The sequence below is a fragment of the Scomber scombrus genome, chromosome 24 (assembly GCF_963691925.1).
Source record: "Scomber scombrus chromosome 24, fScoSco1.1, whole genome shotgun sequence".
Lineage (NCBI taxonomy): Eukaryota > Metazoa > Chordata > Actinopteri > Scombriformes > Scombridae > Scomber > Scomber scombrus.
Window position 1 is genome coordinate 11,386,466 of NC_084993.1, and position 23,118 is coordinate 11,409,583.

At 40.3% G+C, this 23,118-nt stretch overlaps 1 protein-coding gene across 1 annotated transcript; it reads left to right on the forward strand.

Moving 5' to 3' along the window:
* Window positions 1-5,324: 5,324 nt before the first annotated feature.
* Window positions 5,325-10,281, forward strand: spry2 (sprouty RTK signaling antagonist 2). Its single transcript, XM_062414616.1, has 2 exons — window positions 5,325-5,681; window positions 8,184-10,281. Exon 2 carries the CDS (start codon window positions 8,232-8,234, stop codon window positions 9,252-9,254), a length of 1,023 nt encoding a protein of 340 aa, XP_062270600.1. The 5' UTR covers window positions 5,325-5,681; window positions 8,184-8,231; the 3' UTR covers window positions 9,255-10,281.
* The last annotated feature ends 12,837 nt before the right edge of the window (window positions 10,282-23,118 follow it).

Below are 23,118 nucleotides of genomic sequence, written 5' to 3' on the forward strand. Positions count from 1 at the left end.
GCTATAGTATCACAGAGTAATGCTCAGTGGTAAATGGAGTGCATTTATGTAGTGTTTTTTTCGCAACCACTCAAAGCACTTTACAAGACATTGCAACATTCACCCATTTATACACTGATGGCAGTAATATAACATTTCTTAACCTAGCCTCAACCTTACTCAATCAATACTAGCCTGAAACTTTTTCAGTACAACTTTTAATGAGGCCAGTCAAAGAACAAAAATGCAATGATACTATTCTAGACCTTTGTTATTAGTGTGACCTTCTACTTGAAACGTTTATTCACTGCAAGTGGGAATGAGAACTTGAAGAACTTATTGGGTTGAGGGTGATTTGCATGATTGATAATATTTTGTCAGTAAAGGTGCCCGTGGAACCTAAGGCTATTATTTTAAGGCTATTTGTATCATCCTGATCTTCCTTGGACAATGGCAGAATTCAAATGAATGAATTTGTGCATACTGCAAGCAAAACACACTACACTCTGTTGGAAGAAAACAGAAATACATTGTATGGGGACTTGGATAAAGAATATGGTTCAGTGTATGTTTGTGAAATCCCTTTGTATTCATTGCAAGCACTTTTCTATATAATACATATATTATACAATGTATTTAATTTGAAAAGAATGAACCTATTGTTCATACTTACACTTTTGCTCTACAGTAAATGGCCATTCATCATGTTTGATTAAGCAGTTGTGAAAGACGGCTGCATTAAAGCTCTTTAAGGGTTCCAACAATGGTATACAAGCCAAATACCCTCTTAATTAAGTGGTCTTTTAATGTCAACACATTTTCTAGGGGCAAACTATGTGAGACAATGTTCTAGTGTGTCACCAAGCTATTCATTTAGATGGAAATGGCATTTTAAATGGCACCACAAATACGTTAATCTTTACTTAATTACAATAATCAGACTGTCCATCATTTATCTGGTGAATACAAATGCTAAAGGTCTTTAAGTTTGTGGTCTTGAGGGTATTTCTAAGTTTGGGTGGAGCAGGAGTAAAGCCTATAAAGAGCCTCAGTGTTAGACATCTACTGTTGATTGCACCGAGCCCCTTAAGGAAACACACTTCTGATTGAGAGCGAGTGGTGCGCCCGAAGTAGGAAGGGAAATGAGGGGTGTCTGTCCATTTGTGAGTGTTTTAGTTTCCCCCTCTGAAAACTAAGCTTGGTGTTTACATAATCAGCAAGGTGAGTGTGAAATAGGAAGAAAATTAGTCATCAGCCTGGATCTTCACCTTTCACTCATACTTACGCCTGGCTGCATAGCTCATCAGCGAACGTGCGCCTGCTGAGGATTCCTTCTAAATTTGTTGCAGTCGCATCATAGCTCCACAGATGTGAAAACTCAATAAATGAAACTTGTTGTTTTTACACAGAAATCCAACAAGAGTCTCAGGAGGTGAATCGCTGAGATGAGAAAGAGCCCGAAACAAAAGAGAACGTCATGTCCTCTTACAGATAATACTCTTTATTCTAGTCTTTTTTGTTTAGAGGTACCACAGGGGCCTCTCACAATAAAAACTGCATGTTTTGTGGCCCTGTTAAATGCTTTAAATTCAAATGTGGAGGAAATATAGCATAGGCCAGTAGTTCAAATAAATGGAAAAGCAAAAAGGGAGCTTTAACTCAGGTTCAACATAAAACAGTATACATTTTAATGCTGAAATAGCTCCTCTTGTCCAGCTGACCTTTTATTAAAGTCAAAGGTTGCCTAAATAGAAGAAGAATTACTTCTGCAAGTTTAAAGTCCTCTGTTTTGTGTTACTCAGGTGTGCATCATTACCTGCACTCAGCAGTGAGTCATTGGGCTCTGTCAAGTTGTGATTGTCAGCAATAACAGAGAAATCCTATATTAAAGTTTCTCTATATGTTTTGAAAGTTTAGCATTAGTCTAGCTCACCCTATAGGAACCTGACTACATGTTAAGTTTCATTTAGGTGATGCTGAGAGGGTAAAAAACCAGACGCTGGTCAGTAGCGACAGTCTTCCCTCCAACTTCAACATCGGCCTTAAAGTTTGCCTATGCCAAGGATCTTTTATCCTTCATATCGCATGGCAGTGCTACACTCCATCCGTCCATCCATCCATTATCTGCCACTTATCCAGTGTCTGGTCATGGTGGTAATGAAGCCCAGACAACCTTCTCCCTAGCTACGCTCATCAGCTCCTCCTGGGGAACTCCAAGGTGTTCCCAGGCCAGGAGAGATACGTAATCCCTCCAGCATGTTCTGGATCTGCTCTGGAGTTTCCTCCCAATTGGACGTGCCCAGAACACCTCTGAATGGAGGCATCAAGGATGTATCCTGACCAGGTGCCCAACCTTAGCTGGCTGCTCTCGATGTGCTACATTTCCTAAATACAATTCTAACACTGATCCCATTCAAACCACTACTTACACCAGAACTCAAACCTAATGAGACGATCCCTGTTTTAATCTGTCTTTTTAGGCACTTTTATGTGTTTATATGAAAAAATGAAAATTAACCGTACGTTTTACTAGTTCATGGACATATCAAGGGCCTAAACACCTGCTTTCTCTCTCTGATGAGAGATCTGCTGAGGGTGGGCTGTCCTATGCTGGGAATTGTGTTAATTTACCAATATACATACACAGAATCATAAAGGTGTATGTTGCCTCACCAAAGATTCAAGGAGATGTCAATTAAGCCTGAGAAGACGTCATGAAGGCAATGAATGGAAAAACCTGTGTGGGACCTTGACAAGAGTTTGTTGAACACCAACTGATAGTGTTTCTAAAACCACTGCTGACATTCTACTCATACAGTCTTATTAATACTTTTTTTTTTAGAATTGACCATCTTAATCACTCCATTTTTCCCTGTATTTCTGCCACTACATTTAAACAATTTTCTCTAACATTTTGCAGCTATAAACGTTTTCATTACTTATAACACCACGAACAAGAGCGAAAGCTTTAAGGGTAAATGAACATTAACCCGGGGGAGCGAAGAGAAGAAAATCACAGGAAAATAAATTGTTTAAAGAAAGAGGGAAGTTCTGGAAGCTTCCTGACCTGGATCCAAGTTAATTTGCCGAGTCATACTCTGAGTTGATTAAAGTGACCTCTCCCTGTGGTGTGGGACTCACAATTTCATAATTACTCTGTCCGGAAATGATCAGACACTCCATTACTGAAATAGAGGAAAGAAGGGCGACCAAGGGTATAGAGACACGGTGGGGAGAGAGATGTCAGCTCCAACTGAACATGGGCTAATTGGGCTTTTTTTTTTTTTTTTTTTTTTTTTCTTGAAAGGGTTTCAGTAGTTGTACTATCAAAGCTGTTTAACACGCAGCCTGATTTTTAAGATAATGCGTGTTTTGTTTTTGTGTGTGTGTGATTTCATCTTCCCTGATTTATATTTGTGTGCATGTGTTCATTGTCTTTCATTTATACATTTTAAGAAATGATCAGATAGACACCTTCCAGATGGTTTTTGTTGACTTTTAAATTGATCAAATGATTTTAACTTTCTTTTGAGGTTTAGAAGTTTCTCTTGAGCCTTTGATTGTAGCCGGCAGTGTCATTAAAATTCCACAGGGGGGCGCTGCTGCACAATTATTCACAACAGCTGAGACTAAACATAGTATTGGTTTGTTAATTAGTTGTATCATTTCCCATGAATTGTTTTAACCCTTTTTAAATCTATGACAGACAGGCAAATAGCCTCCAAATAAGGAGAGTGTGTTGGGATGTTAAGTATGATGAACACACTGCCCTGTAAGTCAAAGGCAAGTCGATAGCCTACGCATGAGGGAAACTAACCCTCCAGAGCTCTTTGCTATCAACAGGAACTGTCTTCATGTTAATCTGATAATATAACTACTCAATCATGATCATGATCTCGGACACTATATGCAAACAATGTTCCTAGGTCAGAGTTGGAATGCTAAAATTAGAAAAACTAGATAAAAACCTTGCTGTTTTTGTACTTAAACTGATCTTACTTGTCTCTTATTTTTGCTTGTGCATCAAATTGCTTTAAATTGAATGGTCTATTTGCACAACATACCACCACACAGTGACACTCAGATCCATTACTTAAGTAAAAGCAGAAGCACACCACCAAATTATACTTGGAGTATCAAAACAAAAAGTACCCTCCTTTTCAGTGTTATATACATTATTGGATATTGTGAATAAATTAACATGAAAGCATAATTTCCATGTAACAGCTGGTCAATGTAGAGCAAACTTTATATATTTATGTATAGTTTGAACGATAAGAAAGCAACATTTTATGAGATACTCATATTTTGTATCTAAAATATTAAGCTGTAAAGTAAATAGGGGGAAAGTACAATATTTCCCTCTGAAATGAAGTGAAGTGGCGCGAGGGAGTAACATTAAATGGAGTCAACATCATACACGATAAATGAAAGAAAAGAAGTGTTTTAGTTTCGATTCAGGCCACCAAACGTGCCTCCAGAAAAGTTTCAGAGCTCTCTGCAAAGTCTGTGTAACTCTATTGAAGGGATGAAAACCATTCCTCCACAAGACATCCCCTCATTTATATATACAACCTTTATTTAATCAGGTAATTTCACTGAGATCACAACTGCTTTTGCATGAAATACCTGAGTACAGCAGGTAGAAATAAAGCCAAACTAAAGCACATAAACATCAGAGGCAATCACTTACATCACTAAATAGATTTGAAGATGAAAGTTTGTATTATATCATGAATCATGTTGTGGAGATGATGGTTGTGTTACACGCTCATCCAGCTGGGTTGAGATCTGGGGACTCAAACCATTTTCATACTCTCTGAATCATTCAGCCCCATTTCCCCCCTTTCATGTAACTTGCATCATTTAGTCAAAGAAGAAAGGATGATCCTGATGATGGTCATCATAGGTGTTGCTGGAGCTTTGACTATTTCCACTTACTTATTGAAACTGTGTGGGATTTATTTATTTTTTTTAACTACCCCACCAGCATGAACTATAACCGAGCCTTATAAGAGCTTAATTTCAGTGGAGTCACATGTGAAGAGCTACTTTCAAAGGAAAATGGGTCAGAGCTGTGATAAAGACTAGAGAAGAGTGCAGCAGTCACACTCTCTCTCAGCTCAAGCTCAACAGTGTGGAGCCAGGCTTCAGCAGTAGAATTGATCAGACTGGGTGTGAATGGCTGCTTGAGAGCAACCAATGGCTGAGCACCGGATGCGAGATATCCGCTGCAACAACAAGCGCTCTGTTCCCCCTTCAGCTTGACGCCATTTACAGCCCAAATCCCGACCTCGTCTCCGGAAAGAGCAAAAAAAAAAGAAGAAGAAGAAAAAAAAAAGAAACACACACGAGAAAAGAGAAAAAGTACTTGCAACCTCACAGAGCTTTGCGGATAAAACAGCGAATTAAAACAACTTGAGAGCAGGAGCTTCTCTCTCAGTTAAGTTTACGTTTTTTACGTTACGGCGGCGGTTTGATTGAAGTTTTTCGCCTCGTGTTCTTACGCATAAAAAAAAACACGGGATTTACGTGTTAATGAAAATGCGCTCCGGTTGGAAACTTTCTCAATGGATTTTACCAACGGCTTCCCAGACTGAGTTGTTGATATAGGGAATAAACTCACTCACTCTCTCTCGCTCTCTCTCTCTTTGGAATTGGATTAATTTCACCTAAACGGGGGTTAAAGTGTCGAAAGCACGGTAAGTGTTGCATTTTATAAACACAAAGAGTCGCTTTTTTTTTAAACACTTCTTGGTTAAAGTTTAGTCGGAAAGTTAAACTTTAACATTTGTAGACAGTTTCCAACTCCTCCTTTAAGTTACTATAGGCTTGTTGCACATCTACATACATAAATATAATAGAAGCTCTCTTACTTTTTTATCCTTAACTTATTACGCATGCACATTTTTTATTACTATTACGGTAATTACAGCAGGTGTTTAAAATGATACTAGGCTATGTCTAATTTCAAGATTCATTTTCATTACTGGGGTCAGCTTTATTAGGAAGTGTCCAAGTTGGCACATGTGTTTGCTCATATGTGCATTCACACACACACACACACACACACACACACACCCTTCATACACACAGTTTCCACCACCTCCATTCACACTGTATGTATACTGAACCTTTATGACTCCTCTTTTCTGCTACACTCATGTATTTATTTGTAATAATAAATCTGCTACACACAGTGGAAACAATCAGATTTAGATCAGAATGTATATGACTCACTGCATACTAGATTAATCACTGCCGCTTTGTCATTTTGTGTGTGTGTGTGTGTGTGTGTGTGTCTGTCTGTCTTTTAATATCTCTAACCTGTCATTTTTAAGAGCTGATGCCATCAGTTTGCCCCCCCCCCCCTGTTTACTTCCATCAGCCCCCTCTCTTCACTCACTCACCTCCCCATCCATCCATCCACTATATCCAACACCCAAGCCCTATAAGTGGATGAGGAGCTGTATGCCTGCACCCCTCCCTCCTTTTAATAGGTTAAAATTTGAGTGTGCCTGCAAAACCCTTCACTCATAAATCCTAAAGAACCCTCATGCAGCTTCACCCCCCCCCCCCACTCCTCAACGCATCACTCACACTTTACACGGCCCTCTTTCATGCTCCCAACCTTTATCTTGTCACTCATCTTCCTTTCAGGAGTGTCACAATGTAAAATGTGTTAGAATGGGGGAAAGGTTGCCGCGGGCCATTTGTCATGCAACAAACAAAAGCCTCCCCTTTTCCTGTATTGTCATTGAAAGAAAAAAAAAAGAGTCCCTCGCACCCCCTCTTCCTCCTCCACAACCCTCCCCAAAGATGCCATTTGAAAGCTAATTAGCGCCAGGAAGGAGAATTAAGGCCGCTACTGTCAGTCGCTTTGCCGCTGCTGTGATGTGTTGATGAAAACAAGGTTGTGCATTTGAATATGTTGGATTGATGCAAAGTGACAGTGCAGTATGGTAATGAGATGAACTGGGGGAGATAATAGCTGACCTGGGGCTGTGAAAGAAGGTCAGTATTGTCTTTTTGAGATTAGTAACATAGATAAGTAAATGTGTTTGTTGAGATTGTCTCAAGTTGAAAATGGGTGCAAACTCAATGTTAGTTAGTTCCCCTGTTCCTCTTCCGGTCTTCAGTAAAGTACCTGACTACCCTTAATATAGAAAAGACCTGAACTTTGATCATCAGCACACACAGCCTCCGAATATGGAAATATTGCCCCTCACTGTTTAGTGTTAAAAAATGATGGCATTTTTGCTACTTCTGTCAGATTTTCATCACAAAATGAATATCTAATGGCTGGAGGTGACGATCATTTTTATTGACGTTTAATCTACGATGTTCTTGAGATGTCGTTGGTCCTTTTAACACCAGACATTGGTCAAAATTGCCCAGTTCACCAGTTTTTCAAATGGTTTCTAACTGTGGTAAAGTGGATAGAGGACTAAGAAAACTACCCCTTGTTCTCATTTGTGAAGCCGGTAGTCATCCATCCATTTTTGGCGCTTTTCGCTTCCAAGTTCCCTCAACGACGACTCGCGATCGAAACGCTTGCAGGTTAAATTAGCGTCAACAATAATACGATCGATTGCTTCAGTCCCAGAGTTCCAGAAAATGTGCAAATTCAATATTTCTGGCAAAAGTTTGTCATTGTTGTTTCATCATGTGGGGAAACAGGAAGTTTGCACAACCATCTGGCGAGGCGGCAGTAAAAATTCAGTTGAGAACATAGTTTGGATATGTGTGGTACTGTACCGCAGCATGAATGCAACAGCAGTGACCAAACAAGCCTTTTTCTTTTTTCTAAAGGAGGGGGGGCATTCTGTCTTTTTTTATTATTATCTTGGAGATACAGACAGGAAATGCAGGGAGAGAGAGAGGGGGGAGGATGACACGCAACAAAGGTCCCTGACTGGAATCAAACAGTGATGTTGTGGTTATACGGTGTGAGTCAGCTACCGGACACCAAAAGCTCTTTGTTAACATCTGTGTTTTTCACGGCAGACTGAAAGCAGGTGTCCAAAACTGGATTCACAACTGTGTAATCTACCGCATTCATCGCTCTGCCAGGCTCTATGATGTGTTTGTTAGGCCTCATTTCCATAGTGGTGCCTGCACAGAGATCTGTTAGGATTTGCATAGCGTCATTTGCATGGCTTGTCACACTTTGATAGATATAAACTGTCCGTCTCTTTTTACAGGACTTCAGATGTGTCCCATGCCAGCCAGAGTGGCCCTTCAGTCCCCAGATGGATTCCAGAAGTCAGAGCGACAGCGATGGGGGAGGAGGACACCACGGGTGGTCACCGTCATCATCCGGCTCGCCGGGCACGCCGCATGACGAAAGGAGACCGCAACCACAGCCTCCGCAAACCCACGATGACCCGCCAGATCCTGGGTTGAGCAACGGGCAGCCGCCTCATACTCCACCAGTGCTATCTCTGGATCAGATTAGGATAACCGGGAGTAGTAATGAGTATACAGAAGGGCCCGCAGTTGCCCAAAGGTCTCCGGCATCGCAGCTTAGGCAGGAGAAGAATGACACGGTTACGTCATCAGTTTCGAGGAGCGACAGTCAGCAGGAGACTCTGGAAGAGAGGCCCAATAATCTCCGGAACTTGCATTCATTGACTCAGCATGGAAACAATAATACTTCCATCTCTTCCAGAGAGGACGTGCTGCGCTCCTCCAGTGTAGAGGACTCTCAGAGTAGCATCAGGACCAGCGTGGGGAGCACTTCTTCAGGCCAGAGGCTCCTCAGCAGCCCGGCAGGCAGCGAGCAGATAATCAGAACCCAGCCCAAACGCTCCGAGCCAAACTCGGAGGAGCTGAAACCGCTGCAGGATGAGCCCAGGGCGGTGGTGGCAGTGCCGGGCAGCAGGAGCTCTAAAGAGCCGGGCAAACACTCCAACAAGTGTGAGGACTGCGGTCGCTGCTGGTGTACAGAGTGCAGCCGCCCAAGGGTGCTCCCCTCCTGCTGGATGTGCAGCCGGAGGTGCATGTGCTCAGCTCAAAGCGCCGTGGAGTACGGGACGTGCGTGTGCTGCGTCAGGGGGCTTTTCTACCACTGCTCCAGCGACGACGAGGACACGTGCACGGACAAGCCCTTCTCGTGCACGCAGTCGCACTGCTGCGTCCGCTGGACCACCGTGTCGCTCCTCTCCTTGCTCTTCCCCTGCCTCCTGTGCTACCTCCCGGCTAAAGGATGCGTGGCCGTGTGCCAGTGCTGCTATGACCGAGTCACACGACCCGGCTGTCGGTGCAAGAACTAAAACCCGATCCACTGTGATGTTGGCGAGCCAACACAGAAGAGACTGTCACGTGTACGTGTTTTTAAAATGCAAAAAAAGTCGATGATGAAATGACTCCATGTTGACCGAACTGTTTTGGCCTTGTAGTTTTATAGTCGAAAAAGTTTGATTATAGAAAGCTAGTGATGCTGTCACGCTTGAGTTTTTGTGTTTTCCATCTATATGTTCGTGCCTACCACATCTAGGGCAGACTAAGTCTAAAAATTTGCCTTAAATTGTCAACTTTTTAAAAATGGTTTGACAATTTTTTTTTTTACCTGCTAAAGGCCTCCACTCACCCTGGCATTAGTTCACTTGAAAGGTAAACCAAAATAAGAGCTCCACGTTTATTTCAAAGGTATGAAGTTCTACTCAACTACTGTTTTTGTCCTGGAAAAAAATTCTTCACTCAAGTGCCCAGATATTGTTGTTGCTATGAGAGTCCAAATGGATAGCCTTTTTTAACATTTAATACAACTTATATGCTAAGAACAGACTCCTGTTACTAACTGTATGTAAAGTAGTCAATGCAAAGGGTATGTAAATTAGAAAAAATGAGTTTGAGAGATGTTTTATTTTTGTACATATAATAATACTTCAACTGTGAAAAGTGTTCTGCCACACCAGAGGCACCTTGATGAATCCACATTTCTATGAATCAGCAAACTTCATTCATACAATGTTTTTTTTTTTTTTTTTTTTTACATTCACTGGAATGTATATCAATCATTTTAATGTAATTTACAAAGGAAAATCTTATCCCTTCTACTTGTAAATTGTACAGTGACCTTATATGAAAAATTTATTTTCTAATTCCAACATTGCTTAGTGTAAAGTTAAAAAAAATATATATATTTATTTGAAGGTTTATTATTTTATAATGAAAAAAAATATTTATTTTGAGAAAGCGTTGTTACTGCGTCACCCCCTTTCGGGCTCTTGTGTAGTCGCTGCAGACGTGAGGTGACCTGTAGGAGTGTGGAAGCTGGATGAATAGTTCACTATGAATTAGAAGACAAATATATTAACGTTTGAAATTAAACCTTGAAGTCTGACAGAGTATTTTTTCCAGTTTTTTCTTCTGTATTATCTTCTCTGTGTCTTATGTGTGTCTTATCACAGTAGTCGGCGGTTTCAGAACTTCTGGTTAATGTCTCATTAAATGCTTTGTAGTTAACATATTCATCAAATCATAATCAGACCATGGAAAAAAATGATTGAATTTGAGAGTAATTATAAATTTCAGTATAGAAATGAACAGTAATGACTCATCTGCTTCTCTCTTAGACGGAGATAACACTTCAAATATTCAATTAGATTTTCTTTTAAAAGAAATGTATCAGTGATCAAACCTGCAAGCAGCTTTTCAAAAAATACTTGGATTCATTTTACACCAAAACTGCATAACAGACTCCATGACTGATGTCGAGACAAAATCTAACATGTTCAGTGAAACGTAAGACTTATAGACACATTTTCTACCTGCAACTTGATCTCTCTGTGATGTTAACGAGATCAAATAAGGTGTTAATAGTTTTGCATGCACAGAAAAAATACATGCCTCCGCTTCTTTTGATACAAATCAAGCGCTCCACCTGTGTTTTTAGGTGCAGATATGCGTTCATGTAAAGCCTCCAATTACACTCTGGCCTGGCTTCAAGTTCATTTCTGCATCCTGAATCCTGCAGCAGATACTGGGTCCTTTTTTTTTCTCCTCCATGTTTTTTTTTTTAAATCAAAGGTTTGTTCAGGAATTCCTGGGTTTTGAATGTCCCTGCAGGCGAAACGTAAGCCTGAAACATAAGCCCCCCTGACACTTGTTGACAGCATACGGACGTGTTTGCGGCACGGTATGCATTCAGAGCCGTGATTGACAAGCCGAGGCCCAACCTGCGCTCACTTGTTTGTTATTCATCCCCGGCTCTTTTTGACTGACGGAGGGGGTGCAGGAAGGGTGAAGGGGGGGGGTTTGCTTTACATAATTATCAACTTTCACCTATTTTTACATCGGTGGAGGAGATGGAAACATAACAGGCAAAGAATCCCATTAGAGGCAGAAAAGGGAGAGTTGATCTCGTGTTTAGTCTTTATCGTTCTAGTCGCAAGGCCTCCTCTCTGCAGCCATTGTCTCAGCTGTGAATGAAGAGGGGTGAGGGCGGGTGTGGAGGAGGACGAGGAGTGTGGGGGGGGGGGTTGTTAAGAAGAGGGGACCGCAAAGGGTTAAAAGCATCACTTTGAATGACAAAGACCTAACAGTTTACCCCCGTATTCAGCCCGGCATGCATTCATCCTGTTTTCAATAGTCGGGAGGGTTATTTTGGCTCCCCAACGCTCCTCTCAGCTACCTGCTCCTACTTGGTATTCCTATAGGAAGATGCTTGTCTTGTTGGGGGGTGGGGGGATGTGTTGCAGACTGTTTTCCTGGCTGTATGCAAGAAAAAAAATGGTGCAATCTGTTGGAGAAAGTGAGTGCTAATGAGAGAAAAGTTTCTCTCTACACTTAGAGCAGTGACTTTCCCCTTGTTCTAGCTACTCTTTCAATTAAAGTCCACTCATCTTTTAGTAAAAATGATTAGAGGCCTAAAAAGTGCACCCTTATATCAGAAAACGGTTTTCTCCTTCTCTGATGCTTCTAAAGTCAGCTCAACTTCTACTATTCTTCTATTTCTTCTACAGCTTCTTAGATTCTCCTAAAACCATGAAAAGTAATGCTCAAAACTGTTGAAATGTATATATTTGTATCTTTATAATCTATAAGAGCAGCTCACCGAGTTGCAAGCACCAACTTATTTGGACATTAACCGTATTCTGACGGAACAAAAGTGAGAGTCGGTGCAGAAGAAAAAAGGATAAAAACAAGAAACACAAGAGTGAATCAACCTTGTTTATCCGCCCGGCAGTCCCAGTGATTTGGCAGGAGGAGGTGGTGGTAGAGCAAGAGGAGGAGGAGGAGGAGGAGGAGGAGGGGATGTGAATTGGGGGAGAGAAAAAAAAGGCCCCAGAACGGCTCTCTTTGTTGGTTTTAGCCGCCGTGGCCCCTGCGGTTCATGGCGGCTGTGGGGCAGAGCGGCCTATTCACCCTGCTCACCAAGGCAGAACGCGGCACAGGAAGACAGGAAGGAAGCGAGGCTATTCTTCATGGACGCATTGTCTGTCTGTCTGACGGCCAGGCTTAAGCAATCAAACAGCACTGTGAGAGAAAGAGAGAGAGAGAGAGGGAAAGAGGAAAGAGGGGAAATGTGCGTGCCACCCTGTGAAAGCACAAGAAAAATTAAATGGAAATCAACTTTCATGTCAAGGTGATGCTTAATTCATCTCAGAAGGGAGGAAATAGGTCATTGCTGCAGAAATATGATGCAGCTACGGTATATCAATTCTACAGTATCAAAGTATCCATTAATAAGAAGGATACTGGTCTAACCTCATGTACATTTTGGTAGTTTAAACAGGGACAATTTATCATAATTTATGACATTTATAGACACATGAAAACTTAATTATTCTTTACAGTTTTTAACACAGTCCTTAAATAAAGTCCAGTTATGTAAAAGTGAGAAGTATATAGTAACGAACTGTATGTTTCTGTGAGTTTTGACGGTCTCGTTATTTGAATTGGTGCAAATTGGTGCTTACGTTAGCTTGTTGAAAAGGCCGGAAAGTGTCTTGTTTAATGCTCGAGTCTGAAGTCTGTAGCGCGCCACGGAAGTCGATAGCACGTCCCCTTGCTCGTCTGCCTTCAAATGTCAGTTAACCACTACAACCACCCTGGGAAATGTCCACCAAAGAAGCCTGAAGCTGAACTGCTTTCTACAAATACGTCTAGAAATGAGTTTTTAGTATACGGAAAATGAGAAAAATATATATAAAACAGCTTATTGTAGTTTTTATTTATTCACATAAAAAAAAAAGATTTCAGTTTGACTTTCAAAGTTTGCACTTGAAACACTTGATGTAAATGCTAGGGACAGGTCATACATGGGAGAATTATGTGCTACAACTGATTTTTAGCCACAGTGTCCGCTGTAATGTTACAAGAGAAATGAGAGTGACAGAGTTAAGTGAAACAAGTCTTTTTTCTTCTTTTTTCAGAGACGACTGCTCTCATTCTTTGCTTTTTGTGGTAAATCATCTTCCTGAAAACAGGCTAGATTTTTGACACTGTGGTTTATCAAGTTTAACAGTGACGACAGCATGAAACTTTGGCCTCATCTTTTTTTTTTTTTGACTGAACTGCATTTTCAGTACAGTGTCTGGACAGATGTGCACCCCAAATATCTAATTTTTAAACACTTTGCAACTCCAAACATTGAATCGTTGTCATCTTTTTAATGAGCAGGTGTCATTTACATTTAATTTTACATGTGTGTGCACATCACACATATTGTCCTACCTCATTGCAGATGAACGATGTAGGTGCAAACACCAAAAAAAATCACCCCACCTTTCTTTTTCTGTCTTAGTGAGAAGGTTTTTCTCAGAAGCTGAACCTTCCTTTCTTCTTTTCCTATGTGGGCGGCTGAGACGCACACATCGACAGCTCGAAGCGCATGCCCCCACCTGACTGTGGTTTTTTTTTAACTTTCCATTGAGTGTGTCCTCTGCTACTGTTACACTTTTACTATGTGTTCAGTTAAAGCATAGAAAGAAATCAGGGTTTATCCCAGAATATGAAATTAGTCACAAAATCTTACCTGCGTCTTTTTTCTACACATTTAAGAATGGAATTGCCATTTTAGCATTCAATTTTAAGTGCTAAAACGTCCACATTGCTCCTTCATATTTCAGATTCGCTTTTTACAGAGCGGCTAGGAGCCACGTTCACCTCCGCAGCTGTGGGAGAGTGTACAAGCCTTGCAAGGTGAATTATGGGGCACGCCTGCAGTTGGAAAAACTAAATCTTATGCAGCCCAGTTCTATCTCAGTGACAGCTGAACTACTGTTATGCCTTGAGCAGGAAGATTACAGCAGCCAGGAAGGCAAAGAGAGTAAATAGAGGGACACTAGAGAGAGTATCTGTCATAAAAGTTTAGTGGGTGCGGAGTAGATGGAGGGTGTGTGTGTGTTTGTGTGTGTGCGCAGGCGGAGAAAGCTGCACGAAAGTCTTTGCACATGTTGAAAACTTAAAACCGGACCTGTGCATGTATATGTACGTGTGTGTGTGTGTGATCTTATGTCCATGTATACATGTGTATTCTTGCACACGTGTGTGTATCTGTCAGCATAATCTAGTCTTTCGCCCAGACAATGAAGCCCGACTGGAGGCCTAAGTCTAATAGCAGCACTTAACTTCAATCCACCACAGGAAGTTGGCTCATCTGCACGCGTACACACACACACACACACACACACACTCACACACATAGACAAAGTTGGTCCGTTGCTGACAGCCAGTGGATATTTGTTGGCGACACCGTGGCTGCAAGGCTCTTTACAGCTTAGCGGCCAATTGTTGTTCACCCAGATACACACACGCACACACACACTAAGAGCTTAGAGCTTCAGTTGTTATCCTGAAAGGCAATCCTGATCCCTCTGCTACACAGTAGGACAGACACACATAAAAAGAGGAATTAGTGCGGTCTGACAGCTCACTAAAGCACATCGCATTTAGTGTGTGTATGTGTGTGATGGTGGCAATTATGTGTGTGTTTTGGGAGGGTGCATGCACATGTGGATGCATGTGTGTAATCACTAACAGACTTTGTATTATATAGGAAGAGTTTACATTCTATGGAGAGAATAGGAGGCATTTAGCATCCGTATAGCTCCAGCTAAACACTAGTTGCAGGCAAAACAGAAGAAGAAGTAGGTCAGTTACATCAGTGGGAAACCGAATAGTTACCTTAGTGTCTTTGGTTAAGATGCCAAGTGAGATAATTACTGAAAAGAAATTTCAAGAAAGACGGAAAAAAAAGCGATGAGAAATTTTCCGACCATTGCCTTAAAATATTGAGATGTAATCTGTAATAAATGTTCAAAATGTTTCTCCTTAAAGCCACTTTTGAGGTTTGACTTTTATGATTTCTTGGTAAATTAAGTTTTATAAAAGTTCCTCATGTCTGTAAAATGCATTCATGCTCTTCTTGTACTGGCGTTTTAAATGTCAACTTTTAACACATAAATGTACAGTCTGTGCAAAAAGGATATTATATTCTTAAATTGTAGGGCTAGATTTAGAGAACAAGCCATTTATCAGCTAAGACTAGCTTCACCGCAGTCACCTCCCCTCTTTTTAAAGCAGGATTTTAAGGATTAAACAAAGTGCTGTCACTGTGGTGATATCTGGTACCATGTAAACAATCTCTGTATCCTTTTTAAACCTTCTCAAAACAACTATCACACACGCAATGTACATTACTGGTATTATACAGCACAATAACAGTTCTTTATAACCCTAACCCTTGTTCTACTTCTGTCTCCGGTATCAGTCACTCGGCTAATGCCTGCAATTTAAAAGTGTACTGAGTCATGAATAAAGAATTTTGAGCGTTAACAAAAGACCTGTGCTTCATTGAGAACTTTAAATCTACATGAACAGATTTTTTCAGGGGCCCTTACTGTGAACTTGTTAGCAACATTAGCATTCACCAGTCAAGGAAGTAGGGGAAAATAGGGAAATATCTGGCTCTTTAGCTGCTAAATGCTACACTATGCTCATCAGCTAGTCACTAACTTTGTCTGATGGTTGTTTGGTGCTGATAAGATGGCTAAAATCAGCTGCTTGCTGCTTGAAACGAGGAAGATGAGAGCAGTTAGAGTGAAACATTAAAGGTGCAGGTTGTAGAACTAAAACATTCAGCTGAAAGACGCTAAAACAACTCTGTAGGGCTGAGGGAAACTCTAGTTGGTAGTAATTTTCTGTGAGTTTGCCCCTAATGACCAGTTATACACATTGTACATATAGTAGTAATTTAATGCGTTATTAAAGGAACTGTGGATTTTTTTTAAATTAAGTCACTTGTTTAGTAGAAATATGCATTTATTTTTTAAATTGGTGGCCTATGACTAGAGAAAACTGAGAAAAATGGTGTAGATTCCCCATATCACTCATATCACTAAGGGGGAATTCTATCCAGAATGTAACTGCAGCTCCAAATCTGAGCAGGGTTGCAAGAGGAGAGGAAAGAGTTGTGTTGAAATGGGTGCAATAAAATAATTATAATTCTAAAATAATGTGAGTATTATGTGAGTATTTTCTCTCATCCTGGTCATAATTTGCAAGCTTACTTCTTCTTTTTCAGGTGCCCCATTCAGCTCAGTGACATCATGTAACCCTCTACTTGAATACTGTTATGGAGACCTGGATCAAATAATTCAAATTAAAGCACAAGGAAAAAGAATGAGGACATTTGCAAGTCAAATCTACACAAACATAACTAAATGAGCGTGGGCTACAACACACACACACACACACACACACACACACACTTTTAAAATTCAGCTGTGGGAAAGAGGAAGATGAAAACCTGTAAAGTTAATATCCTTCCTCCTAACAGCTACTGACCATCGTGTCAGAATGTGCATGTTGAGAGACAGAGAGACTGAGCCAGTGAAGGGTTTAGCTGAATTACTGAGTGATATTACTATATACGTCTCCATTGTCATCTTTCTGATGTAAGCCGGAGATTGGGTAAGGGGAGAGAGTGAGATCATGTGGAACAAGGCCCTGGAAAAAAAAAGATATGATCAACCTGTGAGCCATTCAGCTCCATTAAAAACAGATTTCCTCTTCCTGTGACTTAGACGTAATGAGGCGTTGGGTCTTTCTTGGAGGTTAAAAGAGTGTAACTAAGACTGGCTGCACTGAACTCAGATGTGCCATTAAGTGTGAAATACTATACATTATACTATACTATAGGCTTCCATGTGTTTGTATCTTGCCTTAAGTGAATTCCAAAAAGAGGCACTGGCATACAAGGAGCATAATTCCATTGTTAATGGTTTTGTTTGGGCAGTAAAGCTTTAGTAAACAATGATATGGAGCTTATATGGTGCTCATAATCCTGGATATTACCTGCTACTCTTAGACGCCTATACATTTTAGAGTAGAGCACAAGGAGTTGGATGCTGGTGTTTTCCCCGGAATAGACTTCTTTTTTACCCGAGAAAAATACCTGCAAGAGCTTGATTGAGCATGTGCTTCTTTTTGTGTGCGCATATGTCTTCATGCACTGTTTTATATACTGAAAAAGACCATTTCCAAATCTGATTAATAGTAACATCCTTCAATGTAGCACTTAAAGATGAGACTATGTAAAAAAAAAAAAAAAAAAACTTTCTCTATTCAATAAACTGAGCAGTTTTAGCATTTATCATTATCTGGTTGTGTTATATAGTCTTAATTTAAGTTTGACCTTTAAATACTGTATTTTCTCCAAGATGGTTAGCATTGGTGTCTTTTCAACGTATAGATTGTAGGCACATTTAAAAACATCACAATATAACTTGGTCAGAACACTCTGTAAAGGAAATTTTGAATCCCAGTTGATCTGATATTTATGAAGGAATAACATGCAGAATAAGTACTTCTTTGTGTTTAAAATCCAACCATAATTCATGGCAAGAAATCCCAGTTTTCTTGAGAGAAGAGTGATTAAGTCTCTGGAAGTCATTATTTTAAAATCACGGGGAAACTTCCTAATCCTAACAGATTTATGTTTAGTCAGTATTCTGCTCCCGTCTCTAAGCATGGATCGCTTTACTCAAGATCTTTTGGTACCTCAAGATAGATAGGCAGGATAACGCTCTTCATCCACGTCTCCGACTTCTGGTTAAATCTAAGCTTTTTTCTAGTGTTTTTCCAGTGTAAGCTCAAACCATTAACTGTCTTAAAATGTGCTGTGGCTTTACACTGACAATTCCAAATGACTCATTATTTTCAAGTGAGAACCACAAAATGCGTGCATGTACATGTTGCAAAGGAAATGCAGAGATGCTTCACTGAAAGACAACTTTAACACCTTCTGTCCTATTATAAACCGACCAGTGAACACTATGTGCATATGTGTCATTTTAAAAATTGATTTTCATTGTGTTGCCTTCAAATTATAGAGTAAAACGTAAATAATTCATCATGTTTTGCACACCTAGGTTGCAAACACTCAAAAATGAATGTTATTAAAGTTTTTTAAAATGTTATAGTTCCCAAAGTAAACCTTCTCCAATCCTCATGTTCTCTCTGCTGAAGGAAATTGATCTCTTGAGTCTGTCAGGCAGCTATGAGAGCGCTGCGAGCCACAGGGTCTCGTTACCATTCACAGGTGCGGCACTCTGACAAGCTGATGATGACAGCCGAGCCGAGCCAAGGTGTGTGTACGTATGCATGTGTCCATTATGTGCACATGAGAGAGTGTATGTGTGTGTGTGCTTTCCCTGGCCTGAAGACAGAAATTTGTCAATGGCTGGAGAGATTGTCGGCATACCTGGGATTCCTCGAGATTCCAAACAGCCAGTGACAAGACAGGAGAGATGGAAAGAGGCATATATATGAGAGGGAGAGAGAAAGAGGGAGAGAGAGAGAGCGACAGAGAGAGGCTTTCTGCCAAAGGTATCCACTTTGCAGCGAGCACAGGTGCAATATTTCACAAGATAAAGGCTCCTCTGTTTAAGCAAACATGCTGCTTTAGAGCCATGATGCATGGAGAATATTAAGAAACAGCAGGGGCATGTAGGATAGCACTGACTGCCCCAAAGCTGTTATGAAAAACACATTGATGATCATATCTGGTTACATTGCTATGAATCATTGTATGATATTAGAAACGTAACATGTATGTTGACAGCTTATACAAGTTTACGTGCAATTCTTATGCACATACCATTATCCAGGAGTTGATTACATTATTGAGTATTGCATATTTGCAACGGCTTTATGGTTTTATGTGCTCTTTCTAAAAGCATACTGTATTTCACAGAATCAATTAGACTATATATCAGTGCTATTTTCTTTTCTTAATATGAGAACCATGGGCTACAAAAAAGAAAATACTTTACTTGAATTCCACTTATAAGCCTTTATTAAGTAAACATTCACCTCATTAGCACCATATAAAATCAGTCAATAATGCCATTAAAATATAAATTAACATAAAACTTAAAGGCAAACCTTATTTGGGGACATTTAGGAATTTGGCAGGTGAGATTTGTCTATTTTCTACCAGAATGTAAGTTACCACAACAGAACAATTGGTCCAAATTTCTCAAGTGGTTTGTTTACTTGGCCAATTCATTTGAAAACAAATTGCAAGCTCTCAGAAGAGCAGAGGTTGCTTGTATTTGTGGTAATTATTGCTATTGCAAAATCAGTATTTCTCAGAAGGACTGACTATTTAATGAACTGAAATGAATGAAAATCAATGAATGTTTGGCTTGTGTACTTAGTTTTTCAAGATGTCTGTATTGTAATCTTTACTGCGCACCCATTTCACAGTACTACCACATTTTGTGAGGTTTATTTGACAGCATCATGCCTGAACCCATGAAATAGAAAACAACCAACAGAGAAAAATAGCGTAAAGTGGATCCTCAGCAATGAATAATCAGGGCTAACTAGCTTCCACTTTTTGGCATGGCAGCTAGATAGCCCAGCTTGCTACTGTAGCTTTTCTTTTGTTAGGCGTAATAAGTAAATGTTAAAAGGCAAACAAGTGGTTTCAAATGCTAATTAGCTTCCACTTTCTAAGAGGAATGGCTTACAAATGGGTCTTCAAACATGAATGATTCAGTGCTAACCTCCCACTTTTTAGCATGGCAGCTAAATAGCCTAGCTTGCTACTGTAGATTTCCATTTGTTAGGTGTAATGATTAAGTGTTAAAAGGCTAACGTTACGTAACATAGGCCTACATTACACATTCTTTTCACATGTGATAGCCAACAGAAATGCAAAAAAATATATATTTTACATTTATGTTAATATATATATAATGCTGAATAATTTCATTTTGTCCTGATAAAGTCTCACATACATAAGGACAGTTTAAAACAGCTCAAAATGGACTCATCAAATGCAAACTATATGTGTTTACAGAATGTGCCGTATGCGTTCCATCTCTGAATCGCTGCAGGCCACTACACAGAGATTGCCTCATTGCCGGGACCCCAAAGTTAGAGAAAACAAGCCGCACACTTAACATGTCATTTCACTGCAAGGCGTCTTAAGAAGTAGCACTGCAGCTGGCCCTGAGCCAAAAGCAACAGAATTCCTTCAGCTTGGAATGTCTGCTTGATTAATATAGAAAACAGTCTCGCTTGAGCTCATTTGGTGTAGAAGTGTGGCACTTTCCTGCCAGTTAAGTTGCCTATCAAAATAACGAGGCATGCCTGCCAGGACGATTGGGGGGGGACTGACCATTTAAGGCTGGAGAACTCAAACTAATGAATTACCACAATCAGCGTTTAAGTATACTTTTCAATATTAGACTGCTTAGAGAAAAAGATGTAATGAATCAAGATTAGCTTTGGTTGAAGTCATGTTTTCTATAAGTGTAGGAGTTGTAAGGAGATGTAAGAGGCAAAACTTTGGAGGGCGGTGTTCAATTCTTTTGCACAATAAGAGACAATAAGAGCAATGCGGTCACACCAAATTAATGTTGTGTCATTTTATCGCCAAAGCAAAAGCCAAAATCAATGCTAAAGCCTCCGAGGTTTCATGAACACACCGCCATTCACATTGATTTTCCTCCGCACACACTGACACCAACGCGGCATGAATAACACACATGGGAGTGCTTGTCCTTCAGGAATTTTGTGTGTGTGCAGCGGAGTGTGTAAGCATGTATGTGGGAATCTTTGTGTTTGTGTGTGTATGTGTGTATGTGTGCATTTGCCCAAAGAGGAAGTTCCTGTGGTGAGACAGTCCTAAGCTGAGCACACACACACAGCACTGGAAAAGCTCTGGAAAACAACTTCCTGTGGTCACCTGCGCTCAATGACCCTGAAGAAAGAGACCCTTACAAACCAAAATTCACTGTCCATCTCGCTCACGTACACACACACACACACACACTGGACTACCCAGGCTGTCGACATGGTTGTAGCCAGGCCTTGGCTGTGACACACAGGGAAAGTAGGATGAATGGGGCCCTTAGAGAAACCGTCAGTGCAACGGGCAAAAGAGGGAGGGAATGCTGAAAAAAAAAAAAAGATTAATTCAAGCAATCCTTTAAATCTGGTTGACATCTTAAAACAAGCATTTATTTTTCACCTACTACACCTAAAACTACAACAAAAACCTCAGAATTTGGTGAGACAATTTCACTCCTGCTACAAGTGACAATGGAGGTAATTCATGCAACCCAACAGTAACTGCCTTCCATTGACTAAAATCTGCATGAAATTACTACACGCAGCAGATTGCCGAGTCCGATTACATAAGTTTCCCTTTTTGGCACAGGGGACAGCCAATGAAATCATCATGCCTACTTGAGTTTTGCTTATTTAACACTGTTGGGTGTACTATTAGGTGTCCACGCCTGTGGGCAGGTTCAGTGGCTGCATTCAGGACGGAAAGCCAAAGTGCTGGCCTGATGAATCCTGTATTTTATAAGAGGAGTAGTCTGGATTTTCGCATTCGTACAGAAAATATTGGCTAAACTTTAGACTTTTTTTTGCATGTTTTAATTAGTCAACAGAAGTCGAAGAGTTACAGCTGGCGTCATATCCCACTGCTAGATCAGATGAGCTGGAGGAACCTTTACAGACCACACCAAATGTGTTCAATTCATTTTCAAGTGGAACTACCCATTCCAATGTTACTAGCTATCCATTTTAACCCTTTATCCAGTACTTTTGACTTACTATTCATTCAACTGTTTATCCAGAATTGTTACCAGATTTTTCTCTTTTTCTACTTTCATTTTTAGATTTTCCCAGATATGGTTCAAGTGTTACAACTGACTCAAATTAGTGGGAGGTGTATTCTATGAAGCCTATCATAGCTGATAGATTACAGTTTATTGAGACATTAAATTTGACTAAAGATCAGCATTGCACCAATTTGTAAATCATTCTACAATCACCATGTGTGATGAGCTGACAGTGAAGCTACGGTAGGCTTTGTGTCAGCTGTGTCAAAATGGACTAAGCAGCATCATTAATGATGGCTATTTTATTCTGTTAGAAACTGACATGTAAGATAAACAGAAGGATGTGCATTAACTCTTGGCTTGATAGAAAAGTAGAGTTAGCATTTCTGCTGTAGGAAGCCAGTAAATTTCACTTTGCTCAGTTTGTGTCATGAAACATTCATATATCTGAGTAGAGGAACATAACACTTGTTAGGCTGTATCTGGTCATTGGTGGGTGTTGGCAATCCACCACTATTCATTTGCTGTTATTTGCCTATTACAGTACAAGATGCAAAAAGGCTCCAACAGACAGAACGGAGAGCGGTTTGGCTGTCACACATTGTCAGCATGACGAGGATTGTTGATGTGCTTTGGTGTAAAAGAGAGACTGAGCAAAGGAAGGGTTTGTCAGGGAGTGTTCTGCCAAGCAGTATGCCTGCCAAGAGCGGGTCAGCGATGGGTGGCACTTGTCACGGTGTGTACTGTATGTGTGTGAGGCGGTTGGTCAACACTCAAAAAAAAAAATTCATTTGAAAAGAACCCAAAACCTGTCTATCACCTTGATGTTTAGGCACAAACATCATGTTTCTTTTTTTTTCACAAATTCGAGCACTTCCTCTGACTTGAAATCAGACAGGCACTATTTGTTTTGCTGTCGCCTGAGGAAACAGCACTGTCATTTTCCAGCAGGAAAGACAAGCGAGGGTAACCTTTTGCTTGTCTTTAAAAACAAACAACCACCACAAAAGACTGCAAAGTGCTGTTCTACAAGAAAATACTT